At 34.7% G+C, this 13,379-nt stretch overlaps 1 protein-coding gene across 1 annotated transcript in view; it reads right to left on the minus strand.

Moving 5' to 3' along the window:
* SEC63 (SEC63 homolog, protein translocation regulator) overlaps window positions 1–13,379 on the minus strand; it is a 74,319-nt gene that overhangs the window by 32,321 nt on the left and 28,619 nt on the right. The window contains 8 exon segments of the mRNA XM_042986919.1: window positions 2,182–2,336; window positions 3,120–3,212; window positions 4,816–4,948; window positions 5,053–5,147; window positions 7,402–7,510; window positions 8,503–8,553; window positions 10,031–10,089; window positions 10,674–10,735. Coding sequence (XP_042842853.1) covers window positions 2,182–2,336; window positions 3,120–3,212; window positions 4,816–4,948; window positions 5,053–5,147; window positions 7,402–7,510; window positions 8,503–8,553; window positions 10,031–10,089; window positions 10,674–10,735 — 757 coding nt within the window.

The raw sequence follows: 13,379 nt of genomic DNA on the forward strand, positions 1-13,379 counted from the left end.
AATCCTAAAGTCATAGAATTTTTCACAAAAGGAAAATTAGCATGTTTACTAAAACAAAATCCAACAACTTTTAAAAAAATGTTAAGATTACACAGGGTCCCCAACTTACAATGGTTCTACTTAAAGCTTTTAAACTTTACAATGCTGCCAAAGCAATATGCATTCAGTAGAAACCATACTCTTGAGTTTTGATCTTGTCTAGGACTAGTGATATTTAATACAATATCATCATGATGCTGGGCAGCAGCAGTGAGCAGTAGCTCCCAGTCAGCACGTGCTCACAAGAGTAAACAATCCATACACTTAGAACCACTCTGTTTTTCACGTTCAGTATTCAATAAATTGTATGAGACAGATATTCAACACTTTACTATAAAACAGGCTTTGTGTTAGATGATTTTGCCCAAGCGTAGGTTAATGTAAGTGTTCTGAGCACATTTAAGGTAGGCTAGGCTAAGCTATTGTATTTGGTAGGTTAGATGTATTCAATGCATTTTTGACTTAGGATATTTTCAACTTACAATCGATAGCTTTATGAGGATGTAACCCCACTATAAGCTGAGGAAGATCTACATACACATTTCAAAGCAAACAATACAACTTTATAGCATTTCATGGCCTTTTATCCAAGGAAATTCAAATTAAGAATTTTTCTATTACAAAGTTAAAACAGAGTAATTTTTTAATTTTAGAAAAAATAAAGTTAGGAGGAAAAGACAGTAACATTCATAGACTCTTGACCCAAGCAAGAATGATTGTCATCTTCTATGCTCAGTTTGCTGACCCATATTTTCAATTTTAATGATAAAAACCTTTAAGAGTATGAATTTATCTCCAAGTGCAGCTGCATCCTTATGGTTTTACTATGCAATTTTCTCATTTTTGTTGTTCTCTAAATATAGCTGTTACTGCACTAATATCCATCTGGGCTAAAGGGATACTTAGGAGAGTGTTAATTTCCAGCCATTTGGTGCTAGTTAATTTTTACTTTCGCAGACAGGGATTAGATCGTGAGGTGTGTGGAATGTCCACTTTTCTATTACAAAGTTTTCGATTAGAAACGTGAACAAATCAGGGCACCTGCATGGCTCAGTCGGTTAAGTGTCCGACTTCGGCTCAGGTCATGATCTTGTGGTCCGTGAGCTCGAGCCCCTTGTCGGGCTCTGTGTTGACAGCTCAGAGCCTGAAGCCTGCTTCAGATTCTGTGTCTCCCTCACTCTCTGTCCCTCCCCTGCTCATGCTCTGTCTCTCTCTCTCTCAAAAATAAAGATTAAAAAAAAATTTTTGTTTTAAGTGAACAAATTTATAATTGCAATACAATTACCTGAAAGGACAGAAAACTCAAATGCAAATTTCTAATATACATTAGTTCTACCTTAATATATTATCAAATCCAGGGGCACCTGGGTGGCTCAGTCGGTTGGGCGGCTGACTACAGCTCAGGTCATGATCTCACGGTCTGTGAGTTCGAGCCCCGCATCGGGCTCTGCCTGCTTCCAATTCTGTGCCTCCCTCTCTCTCTGCCCCTTTCTTGCTTGGTCTCTGTCTTTCTCTCTCTCAAAACTAATAAACATTAAAAAAAATACCATCAAATCCAATGTCTGTCTTCTGCCCATTTTGTCTAGCATATACAAAGCAATATTTAAAATCTCCTATCAGAATTATAATTTTAGTTTTTTTCTTGTATTTCCAAGTTTTTTCATTTATACATATTTTTGCTATATCTTAAGATTCATTGTTGGATCTTTACTACAGACTGCATTTTCTAAATAAGAAGCATCTTTATTTGATCTACTTATTTTTTGAAAACTTAATTTTTTTGTTCCTATTCAACCGATAAACCATTGCCCAACCTTTAAGCCAGGTATTAATGACTGGAAAGCATACACTGCACTTCTACTTTGTATATTTATTTCTGGTAACATAATATAAGGAATAAAGTGCTAATTGCTAAAATGTATTGGACCCCAAAGTAGTAAAATAACTTACAGTAGGTAAAAGATGATACAACACCTACCTAATCAAGAAATTGTTAACAGAACCACTTGAGGGATAGTTTTGGAGTGTTTAAGATATTCTAAATCTAAGAAATTCGTAATAAAAACTTTTAGAACACTTTTCTCGTTATTTAAGTAACATAACAAACTGCGTAAAACAGATTTTAAAGTGGCAAAGAATTACCTTTTTATGATTAGAAACCCTTCTAAGATTGTCCTCTTCAATGTGAGGCAGCTGCAGAAGGGGAGACTTAAACTGCTGAAGGCCTTGCACAGCCATCTGGGAAAGCTTCATGCAGTTTTCTAGGGATGCCAAAGTTGGAGCACGAAACTCCCTTTCTTAGAAAGAACAGGAGGAAAAGAAAAAACAAGGCTGGACTTTTTATACGTTCAGGAGTATACAATTCATCACAATAACATGATACATGAGACTATCCTTAACACCTCATATCTTAAGATCACAGTGCTGACTTTCCTTTAAAAGTTATAAGATACCAAAAATACACAAACTTGTTCAAATGCAATAATCATTATCCAGCAAGAAGCACTGATTTAACAGAAAAATTCTTTGCATCACTTCCACAAATAGCAAATTATCAGTATCAAATACTGACACCATGCCAAGAACTGACATCCGCCATAACAACAAACCACAACCATTATCTCCTTTCCTAAGAGTCTCCCTTTCCATTACTGACCACAAACTCCCTCATTCTTTTTCTTCCCCCTCACTTTTTTTCCCTTCATGTGAAAAACACTACATATCAGATAAATCATCGTTACGTCACTTAAAGAATTATTTCAAACTCACTGTTAAAATACAGAATAACCTAACTCTAAAAGTATTCAAAGGAGAGAAGAGGCATATTAAATATTTGCAAGCAATACGTGACAACAAACAATAAAACAATAAATAAATTCAAAAACATGAGTTGTGATAAAGACTTTACATAATGGAAAATATAGGAAAGAAGTAAGAAAAACCATGAACAAAAGTGGGAAAGCTGACTCAACCTACGGGCAGAATTACTGTAGGTACTCATAAATCTTAGAACTATGAAGTGTAATCTGCATATGCTTGCAAGAAAAAGTACAACATAATTAATTACATTTCCACCTCACCTTCACGGCTTCGGGCCATTATTATTAGTTGGCAGATTACATTAACCATTTCTTGAAGTAGGGCAGGGCATTTTTTCAACATAAACTGCTGATCTGCAAAACAAGACAAAACCTGAAACGAATCATTCTACTTTTACAATTATAACATCTTTATCATCTACAGTCCAAGACTAACACTAAATTTAAGTTGTCCCACAAATATTTCACACACGACCTAATAAGAATTTTGCAGGCTGAAGTTTCTCCTAAGCAGCACTGTCAAAAATCAGTCAGAAAATTCTAGCTCAGATATGATGTTTCAAATTTTTAATATTATAAGTGTTGTGCTTTGTAAGTTAACTCCCTTGTTTGGAGGGAATAGTCTTAAACTTAATTCTAATCTTACTATATTTAAGAACCTTAAAAATTTTCTTCTTGTATACCTAAGTTTCTGTAACTATGAATAAGTCCAAAGACTAAGATTGATAGTGAATGTCAGTTCCATGCAGAAAGAGGAGAGGGGATGATAAAGAGGGGAAGGAAAAGGAACGAGACAGAGTCATTTTTACTGCACCTAATAGTTAACTGTTAAGATCATCCATGGGGTTGGTACTCAACCTAAAAAAATATCTGTTCCCTGTTTCTTAGATAACTGGTAAAAAGGGAGATGGTTTTGTATCTGTACAGAACATTAGGAACATTAGAATTACCGGTAAACTTGCAACTCCAATAACAATGCCTAAATAGAGATCCTTCATTCCATCTTAAGTATCCTATCTTATCATCAACCACTGATCATCAATTGGCCTAGTTTTCAAAGGCATTTGATTATATTATTGGCTTAAAAATGGCAGAGGAGGAGCTTCATTCAGAAAGAACACTTATTCCTGAAGGATAATAACTTTCTTTTAAAACTTCAAATGAAATCATGCAAGTAAAAAAAAAAAAAAAAAAAGACAAATTCATGGTATTCTTGGAAACACCACTGTCCCAATCCACTACTTTTATTTATTTTTATTTTTTTTTATGTTTATTCACTCCCTGAGAGAGAGAGAGCAAGAGAGAGAGAGAGCAAGAGAGAGAGAGAGCAAGAGCGGGGAAGGGTCAGAGAGAGAGGGAGACACAGAATCCAAAGTAGGCTCTAGACTCTGAGCTGTCAGCACAGAGCCTGACACGGGGCTTGAACTCATGAACCACAAGATCATGACCTGAGCCAAAGTTGGATGCATAACCGACTGAGCCACCCAGGTGCCCCACTGCTTCTCTTTTAAATAGACAGGTGGCTGCAAATACTTAGGAAGCTTTAAATAAAGATTAAACACTTTATCAGCAACCACAGCTGGAAGTGGTGGTGGTAGTTGTGGAACTGACTGAGGTACTGATTATGAAATCCATTTCTTCTTCCCCCCAAAAGCTTATAAAATCTTTTTAAAAAGTCACTAGGAATTTTTGTATAATCTGCAACTGACTAAACATTTTTCAGAGTATTCTCTCACCTTGAAATACTAAATTTTAACATTTGCCAAAATATCGGACTTAGACCTTCAAAATATCTGTGAAGTAATTATGTAGCATAAAGATTTCTTTTTAAAAGATCCTTGAGCAATTATTTGATTGAGCAAAAAAGAACAGCAACAAAAACATTGCACCATGAAGTCTAATTAAATCCGTTGCTTTTGTACCATTAAAACCGTGCAGATATTAGAATCATAAATACCTTCTTCAAGGGTCTCAGGAATTTTCATTCTAGCAAGATGAGACAGTAAAAGAACTCTGGCTTTCAGGCTATATGGGCAGGTAAGTGGAGGCTCATTCTTCTTTAAATTAATGCTGCCAATTTCTCTGATTAGCTAGAGTAAATAAAATAATTATTAAAAATATCTATATACTGAAAAGCATTAACTTTAATACCTAAATGCTTATTATATCAAGGAATTTAGGAGACAGGTCTAACCTGAGGTATTAGAATATTATCTGTTGGTCTGCTTGTGGCATCTTTGTTATACTGAGGATCAAATTCAGAGGCTCCAGCCAAAACCATGATAAGACCTAAGAAAACAAAAGAAATATAAAGGTAAACAAATAAACTTGCTCATCTATTAATTTCCTCTCCTAGGATACTTTATTAATGTAGAGTGAGGCAGTTTTCCAATTGCGCAAAAAGCTAAAAATCATCTGAACTCCAATACTAAGTACTCATTTCTCCAACAAAAAAGAAACATTTCACTTTTTTAAAAGTGTACAGTATTACTTATCACAAGTGAATAGAAACATACATTAAGGGCCCCAAAGCAACTGGATGCATTAAAATCACTTCAAATAGCATCCGTTTCTAGATTTAAGCATGTGTTCCACAGAAACTTTCTACAAAGTATCCCATACGATGTTAATAACTATTATGTGACAAAGGGGGCTCTATGGTTAAACAAGACTGAGAAACAATGAGTTAAACGAGTTTTAGGTTTCTTCACTTGATGACTTCTCAGAACCTTAAGTAAACTGAAATACTCTATAATTTACAGAAATTTTTATCATGGAACCCTGAAGGGTTTGCGGGACATGTTCTTTGAAATACACATGATTTGCAGCTACATACACTATGAGCATTACTTGTTAGTCTATACAAGCTCCTTATTTTTTTAAATAATTTTTTTAAAATTTACTTATTTTGAGAACAAGCAAGAGAGGAGCAGAGAGAGAGGGAGAGAGAGAGAATCCCAAACAAGCTCCACACTGTCAGCACAGAGCCCAGTGCAGGGCTCGAACTCAGGAACCATGAGATCACGACCTCAGCTGAAATCAAGAGTCAGAGCCTTAACCAACTGTGAATCACCCAGGCGTCCCTATTCAAGCTTTTTAATGACCGGCACTATAGTCACCTATAGTCATCAATCTCACCTTCCAGCAGAAAATACATACAATGTGCTCACTAAAAGCAGGACAATGTAGAGCTTAAGGGCATAGACCCTGGAGTTTTCACTCCCTAACTAAATGATGTAGGACAATATTCTTCACCTTTCTATGGGTCTCAGTTTCTCCCAATGTGCCTGACACACAGTAAGCACAGTAATATGTGTAAGGTACCGCTATCAAATGTTTTCATGAAAACAACTATTCCTGAGACAACTATGTAAACGATACCAACACTAAAGTAACCAAGGATATATAATCAAGCCCACCAGCTAAAAAATGCTTTTCTGATAGTACTGTATAAGGCTAAGTACCACACTCAGGAATAAAACAGAAATCAAGTTCACTGATGCAAAAAACACGTTAAAAGACATTATAAACATGAAACATTTTCATAAGGGGCTAAGTTTCCATATTAATATTTCAATCCAACATAAGGAAGAATGACATGTGTGCATAAGGGAGAGTAACTCACTCATTCCTCAGAAATAAAAGATCTGCTCATTTCTCAGAAATAAAAAATCTGTTCACACAGTCACATGACCCTGAGGAGTCTCTTTCTCATTACCAAAAAAATTAGTTAAATTGGCAAATCCAAAGTACAGACAAGTCCATTTAGGTTTTGGAACAAAAATGTATTCTCCAGTGAGACACAATTTAAAACTTTAAAACGTGTATCATCTCTTTTTTTTTCCCCAAGGAAGAGAAGCAGGGCTTGTCTATGACAGGTCTATGATTTCTGATGAGCAGAGATTCTGAAAGGCAACAAACACTACATACTCCAAAGATAAAATTTACAGTGTTAGCTTTATGGAATCAAAGAAAGTATCTTAAATGGAACTTTTTTTTTTGCTAAAAAGCAATTCTGAAATAAGACTCTGGGAATGAAATATCCTGACAGTTTTCTTTCAGCACGCCCAAGACCTGACTTATTTTACTGAGATTAATACAGTGTAATGTACCGATTTAAGACTTGGGAACCGGACTGCTTGAGTTCGATCCTGACTCTACCACTTAATATTTCCTTAAGCTCAGTTTCCCCATCTATCAAATGTGCTTAAAAACAGTAAAGATTAAATGAGTTAATATCTACATAATCCATAGTAATGCCAGGCATACAACAAATACTCAAGAAATATTAGCTAGTATTATTACAAAGTTAACCCACATGAAGCTTTACCATAAAATTTGTAGGGTAAAAAACATATATAGCTGAGTAAATGGAAATAATAGAAATACATGTGATAAAGGGTACCAGCCACTTTCCTCCAGCTTTAGTTATATGAACTGAGTATAAAACTGTGAAATAAAAGGTTTCCAGTGGAGTATGTATCAACTCCAAATAAATGACTCAGAAAATAATCTACTATCACAGATACTTAAATTTACTCACGTTTCATATCCATATTTCGGGTTTTATAAACAAAGTATGTATAAATCTGTGTTGTGCGTATTAGAATCTGGTCTCCACTATAGCGTATTGAGCGATACCACCAAGAGCCCTAAAACACAAATAAAATTAAACAATAAATAAAGCATCAAAACCACAATAAATATTAAGTCTAATGCAGAATATGTTACGGTCAAATTTCCTAAGCGTTCATAAAACCAATAACAATACCTGAGCTTTAGAACAAATGCCTTTGTTACTTATTTCAAATTATTTAGCAAGTATTTATACTGCCCAACACCTAAACACCAACCCACCTCACTACATATATATGATTAAACCATTTAAGTTTCAGCTAGAAACTGAACACAAAACAGAAACGAAACAACCCATCGCTATAAAAGCAACAAGCTGGTTCCTGACACGCAGTATGGATTCAATAAATATTTGATAAGTGCAGGACAATTTTACAGTTGATATACTACTTTCATTCACATGACTCCATACAGCTGGATCCTCACATAATAAACCTATGAAGAAGGCAAGACAGGTTAATTATTAGTCTCACTATGGGACTCAGGAACTCTAAGATCAGAAAGAAAACCACCAGTCACAAAAGTAACAGTAAAATCATAAACTTTATGGTATTTCCATATTGACATATTATGTAGCTGTTTTTAAAAATGAGGTGTATCTCCAACATAGGAAGCAAAAGAAGTCACAGAATGATAGAAAGACCACATTTTTGTAAAGTGTGTATGTAAACATAATCCATAGAAAAATATCTGAAAGGGAGAACACCAAACTTAGCAGTGATTATCTCTAACAAAGAAATGAAGTTGAGGGAGACGGTAAAGGAAAACATTCCAAACTCTAAATATACCTGTATTATTTCACTTATATGTAACTTTTGTATGGGAGGAGATATACTTTCACATACTTAAATGATATCACCTTTAGAAAACCTTTAAAGTATAGATGAATAGAAGATTCTTAAAATTCAAGGATCAATGGATTATATTCTAATACAAATTATAGGAGGCTCCAAAGCACGCCACCAATTCCCTTTCCAAAAAAAAGTTAATAAAAAGAGCTAGCACTTACCACAACAACTGGAAGGATAACCATGAATGCCAATCCATATACAAGTAAAACCTAGAATTGAAGAGAAAAAAAATTATGGCTTTCACAGGTAAATTATAAAAACATCCATGAACACTTACCCTGAGGCTTGCATGGGGGAGGCACTAACAAAAGCACTCTCCAGGGAGCGGGGTGGCTCAGTCAGTTAAGCATTTGACTCCTGATTTCGGCTGAGGTCATGACTTCAGTTACTGAGTTCGAGCCCCACATTGGGCTCTGTGCTGACAGCATGTAGCCTGTTTGGGATTCTGTCTCCCTCCCTCTCTACCCCTCCCCCATTTGCTAGCTCTTAAAAGAAAAATGAACTCCTAAAAACAAAAAAAAAGCACTCCTCTTATATTATTTCATTTAATTCTTACTTCATTTTCAAATTTTATGAGAAAGCTACTGTTATTATTTTTCTTTTGCAAATAGAAAACCTGCAGCACACATAGGTTACAGGACTTGTCCTATGTCACACAGCTAGTAAGTGGATTGGAATCCAGGCATTTCAATTCTAAAACTTATGCTCTTATCCAATATAACAAGTCACCTTTTAATTTGCTCTGTAAATAATACCAGCAAAACAGCTTTTATAAATTATATTTTCCTTCCAGTCAGATACTTATAGCTCTACACATTAGTAAGTAGTTAGTGCCTTGGAAATAAATAATAGAATCCTGGTTCCTTATCAAGGAGCAACTTCATAATGTTCTATTTACAAGTAATTTCTGTCTATTGGTCTTAGATTTTTCTCCTGCTGCTTGATTCCAAATCTGGTAGCTAACTATCCTCTTCTCCAGTATTCCCACGGTAATCCTAAGCATGATAGACACACACAGAAAGCATATATCCCTAAGATAACAAATGTTTGTCAGCCATAAAATAACATTAAATAGCCATTTTCAAAACAAATTACAGACTATATGAATTTTTTTATTGCTTCAAAGATAGCTCCTAATCATTTTTAAGATATGTGAAATAGGGAAACATCTATTCCTGAACAGTAAGTTAATTCCTGATGTTTCAGAGTTGTAAAATCTATCACCAAATAAAAGTCTGATACCCTACTGCCTCCCTAAGTACCATATGGAATATATATCATTAATTTAACATATATTAACATTAATTTCACCTGGGTAAATGTGAAATGAAGGATAATTTAAATTTTGAGCACTACTTAGGATACATACCATATAAAACCATAGTTCCCCAAACCAAGGAAATGACCCAACCTGAAACTACCTTCAAAAGAAATCACCACAGCTTTAAGGTTTTAAAACAACATTTAGAACACACTGCCCTTCCTCTGAAGAAAAACAAGCAAAAAAAATCCATACCGCCCCAAACAACAACCTAATAATGGGAACCAATTCTTTTCTTTATTATATAAAAAGTTTTCATAATACACAGTTAAATTAAAGACAGCATAACAGTATTTTGATATAGCTCTCTATAGTACTAAGATATATCTAGCACATTATAATGTGTCCTATTTACATGTACTCACCAAAATTGAGTTTTTCTGGTCAACTATCCAAGCTGGCAGGGCAATTCCAAAGCTTGTGGCTAAAATAGGAAGAGTATTTCTGAAGAATCTGCACTTCCAATTTTATTTATTTATATTTCAAAATTCTGCACCCCAACTCTTCCCCCCACCAAAAAAAAAAATCTTTCAGAAAGATTATATTATGTGTGTTCCCATTACAGAAAAGTCGATGGATTTTTCCAGAAGTGGGGGCAGGGGGGACTCGACCAAAGTATATGAATTCCTTCTTAGTAAATCTAAATTTTTTTATATGTCATTATGTAAACACTATGAATATATGATAAAATGTTTAAAGTCAATAAAGAAAAACATTGTTTTCATCCAACTTTTATCAACTGCTAATTGGAAATGAATGACAATGATCACTCTTCTCATCAGACCAATCTGAGTTCTATCTTTCAAACTGGCTGCTAGAAAGAAAAATAAAAATTAGCTAAAGGAAACTCAATTTACATATCTATTTAACTCCTTGAGGTTATAATTTTCCTATTCACAAACTAAGAATCAAAATATTCCTTTCAATCTATTAATATTTTCATTTAAATACACAAACACACACACATACACTATACCACTAGTAATTTTTGATTATTATTTACCACACCTTGAGGGCCATCTGGATTTCCAAACTCTTCCCAGTTTTTCCGGGACTCTTCATCAGTTAAACTAGCATTAAGAACAAAATTGCAAAATTAGAAAACCACATCTGCAAAGTACTCACATATACAAACTCTATTAATGAACCAACTCACTTCTTATAGATATTAATTTCAGGAAATCAAGAAAAGCCTCTCTGAAATCAGATAAAAAGAAAGAGAAGAAAGCAAGGAATTCTACATTAAAGAAAATGCTAACTATTGAGACTTTAGAGAAATTCCTGGTTGGCCTGTGGGTTCTGAAGTTTTGCCAGTTCAAGTTGGAAGATAAAACTTTAGAAATTTTCTAAGCAAGCAGGGAGGATTACAGGGACTTTTTTCTTATATCTTTATACATTTTCCAAAATTTCTTCAATGAGCTTTGCTTATACTTTAAGAATATATACCTACTTATAAACCCACTACAAATTAATAATAATAATCCCTCCAAAACTGGTACCACATTCTCAAAAGAAAAAAATGAACACCTGGAAAATTCCAATGCTACAGAAAAGGTCATTTTGCATTGTGCTGAGGTCACAATTTTCTCCTAAAACAAATGCCAGAAGGACTAGGGAAAAACCTGCTGAAACAATGCTTTTCTAATCCAGCAATATAAAAGTGACAGAGTGATTTAAAAAAAAATTTTTTTTAATGTTTATTTACTTTTTGAGAGAGAGAGAGAGAGAGAGAGCGCGCGCGCATAAACTGCGAAGAGGCAAAGAGAGAGGGAGACACAAAATCCAAAGCAGGCTCCAGGCTCTGAGCTGGCAGCACAGAGCCCAACACCAGGCTCAAACTCCCAAACCATGAGATCATGACCTGAGCCAAAGTCAGACATTTAACCAACTGAGTCACCCAGGCGCCCCCAGAGTGATTTTTTTAACACCTAAAAAGAAATATAACCTTTGACCTGGGCAGTGGTCCAAGGCACAAAATGAGAGTGGTTTTATTTCAGATCCCAAAATAGATATTAAAAAAAAAACACTGAAAGAAATTTTCAATTCCTTCAAAAACTTTACGTTGTTAAGGAGACAAGACAGACACACACAAAAATGACCAGTAAGATCGTAAGAAAGGCATTTTTGAAGTCCATGTGGCAAAAGATTATGTTTATGTCCAAATCTAATTTTAACAGTATTTCTATTTCCCAGAACATATGCACATAGGATACAATGTAGTTTTCTATTCAACAAAGCTCCACAGTAAGAGACAGAATGCAGAAGTACCTTTAAAAAAACAGCAACAATTTTCAAAGAGTTCAATTTTTTTTCACCTAAACCATAATTTCTATCTTTTATTATTATTTTTTTTTTTTTAAGGTAAGCTCTACACCCAATGTATGGGCTTGAACCCATAACCCTGAGATCAAGAGTTGTATGTTCTACCAAATGAGCCAGCCAGGTGCCCCCCTATTTTTGTTTTTTTTAATTGAAGTATAGTTGACACACAATGTTACATTAGTTTCAGGTATACAAGATAGTGATCTGACAAGTTTATACGTTATGCTATGCTCACCACTAACACAGCTACCATCTGTCACTACACAATGCTATTATAATACCATTGACTATATTCTCTATGTTGTACCTTTTATTCCTTCTATAGACTTCTTCTTAGACTATTATCTATAAACTTATTCTTTCTATAACTGTAAGTCTGTATCTCCCACTCCTCTTCACCCATTTTGCCCATTCTTCCGTCCCATTCCCCTCTGGCAACCTGTTTGTTCTCTATATTAATGAGTCTGTTTCTGCCTTTTGGTTATTCCTTTGCTTTGTTTTTTAAGTCCCACATATAAGTGAAATCATATGATACCTGCCTTTCTCTTTAGCATAATACCCTCTAGATCCAGGTCCATCCATGTTGTCACAAATGGCAAGATCACATTCTTTTTTATAGCTGAATAATATTCCATTGTATAAATGAATACCACATCTTCATCCATTCATCTATCAATGGATACTGAGTTGCTTCTATACCTCGGCTCTTATAAATAATACTGCAATAAACATAGGAGTGCATGTATCTTTCTGAATGAATGTCTTTGCTTTCTATGGGTAAAAACCCAGTAACGGAATTACTGGATCATATGGTATTTCTACTTTTACTTTTTTGAGGATGCTCCATACCAGTTTCTGTAGTGGCTGTACCAATTAACATTCCCACCAACAGTGCACAAGGATTTCTTTTTCTTTACATCCTCGCCAATACTTGTTATTTCTTGTCTTTTTTATTTTAGCCATTTTGACAGGTCTAAGGCATTACCTCATTGTGGTTCTGATTTGCATCTGCCTGATGACTAGTACTGCTGAGCATATTTTCATGCATCAGTTGCCCATCTATATATATATTCCTTGAGAAAGTATCTATTAAGGTCCTTTGCCCATTTTTTAAAAATCATATTGTTAGGTTTTTTGGTGTTGAGTTGCTAAGTTCTTTATATATTTTGGATATTAACCCCTTATTGAAGATATCATTTGCAAATATCTTCTCTCATTCAATAGGGTGCCTTTTTATTGGTTTCCTCTGCTGTGCAAAAGCTTTTTATTTTGGTGTAGTCCCAATAGTTCATTTTTGCTTGTCTCCCTTGCCTTATGATTTTATTTTTTTCTAAGTAAGTTCCATGTCCAATGTGGGGCTTCAGCTCATGACCATGAAAGCAAGAGTTGAAT

The sequence above is a fragment of the Panthera tigris genome, chromosome B2, assembly GCF_018350195.1.
Source record: "Panthera tigris isolate Pti1 chromosome B2, P.tigris_Pti1_mat1.1, whole genome shotgun sequence".
Taxonomy (NCBI): Eukaryota; Metazoa; Chordata; class Mammalia; order Carnivora; family Felidae; genus Panthera; species Panthera tigris.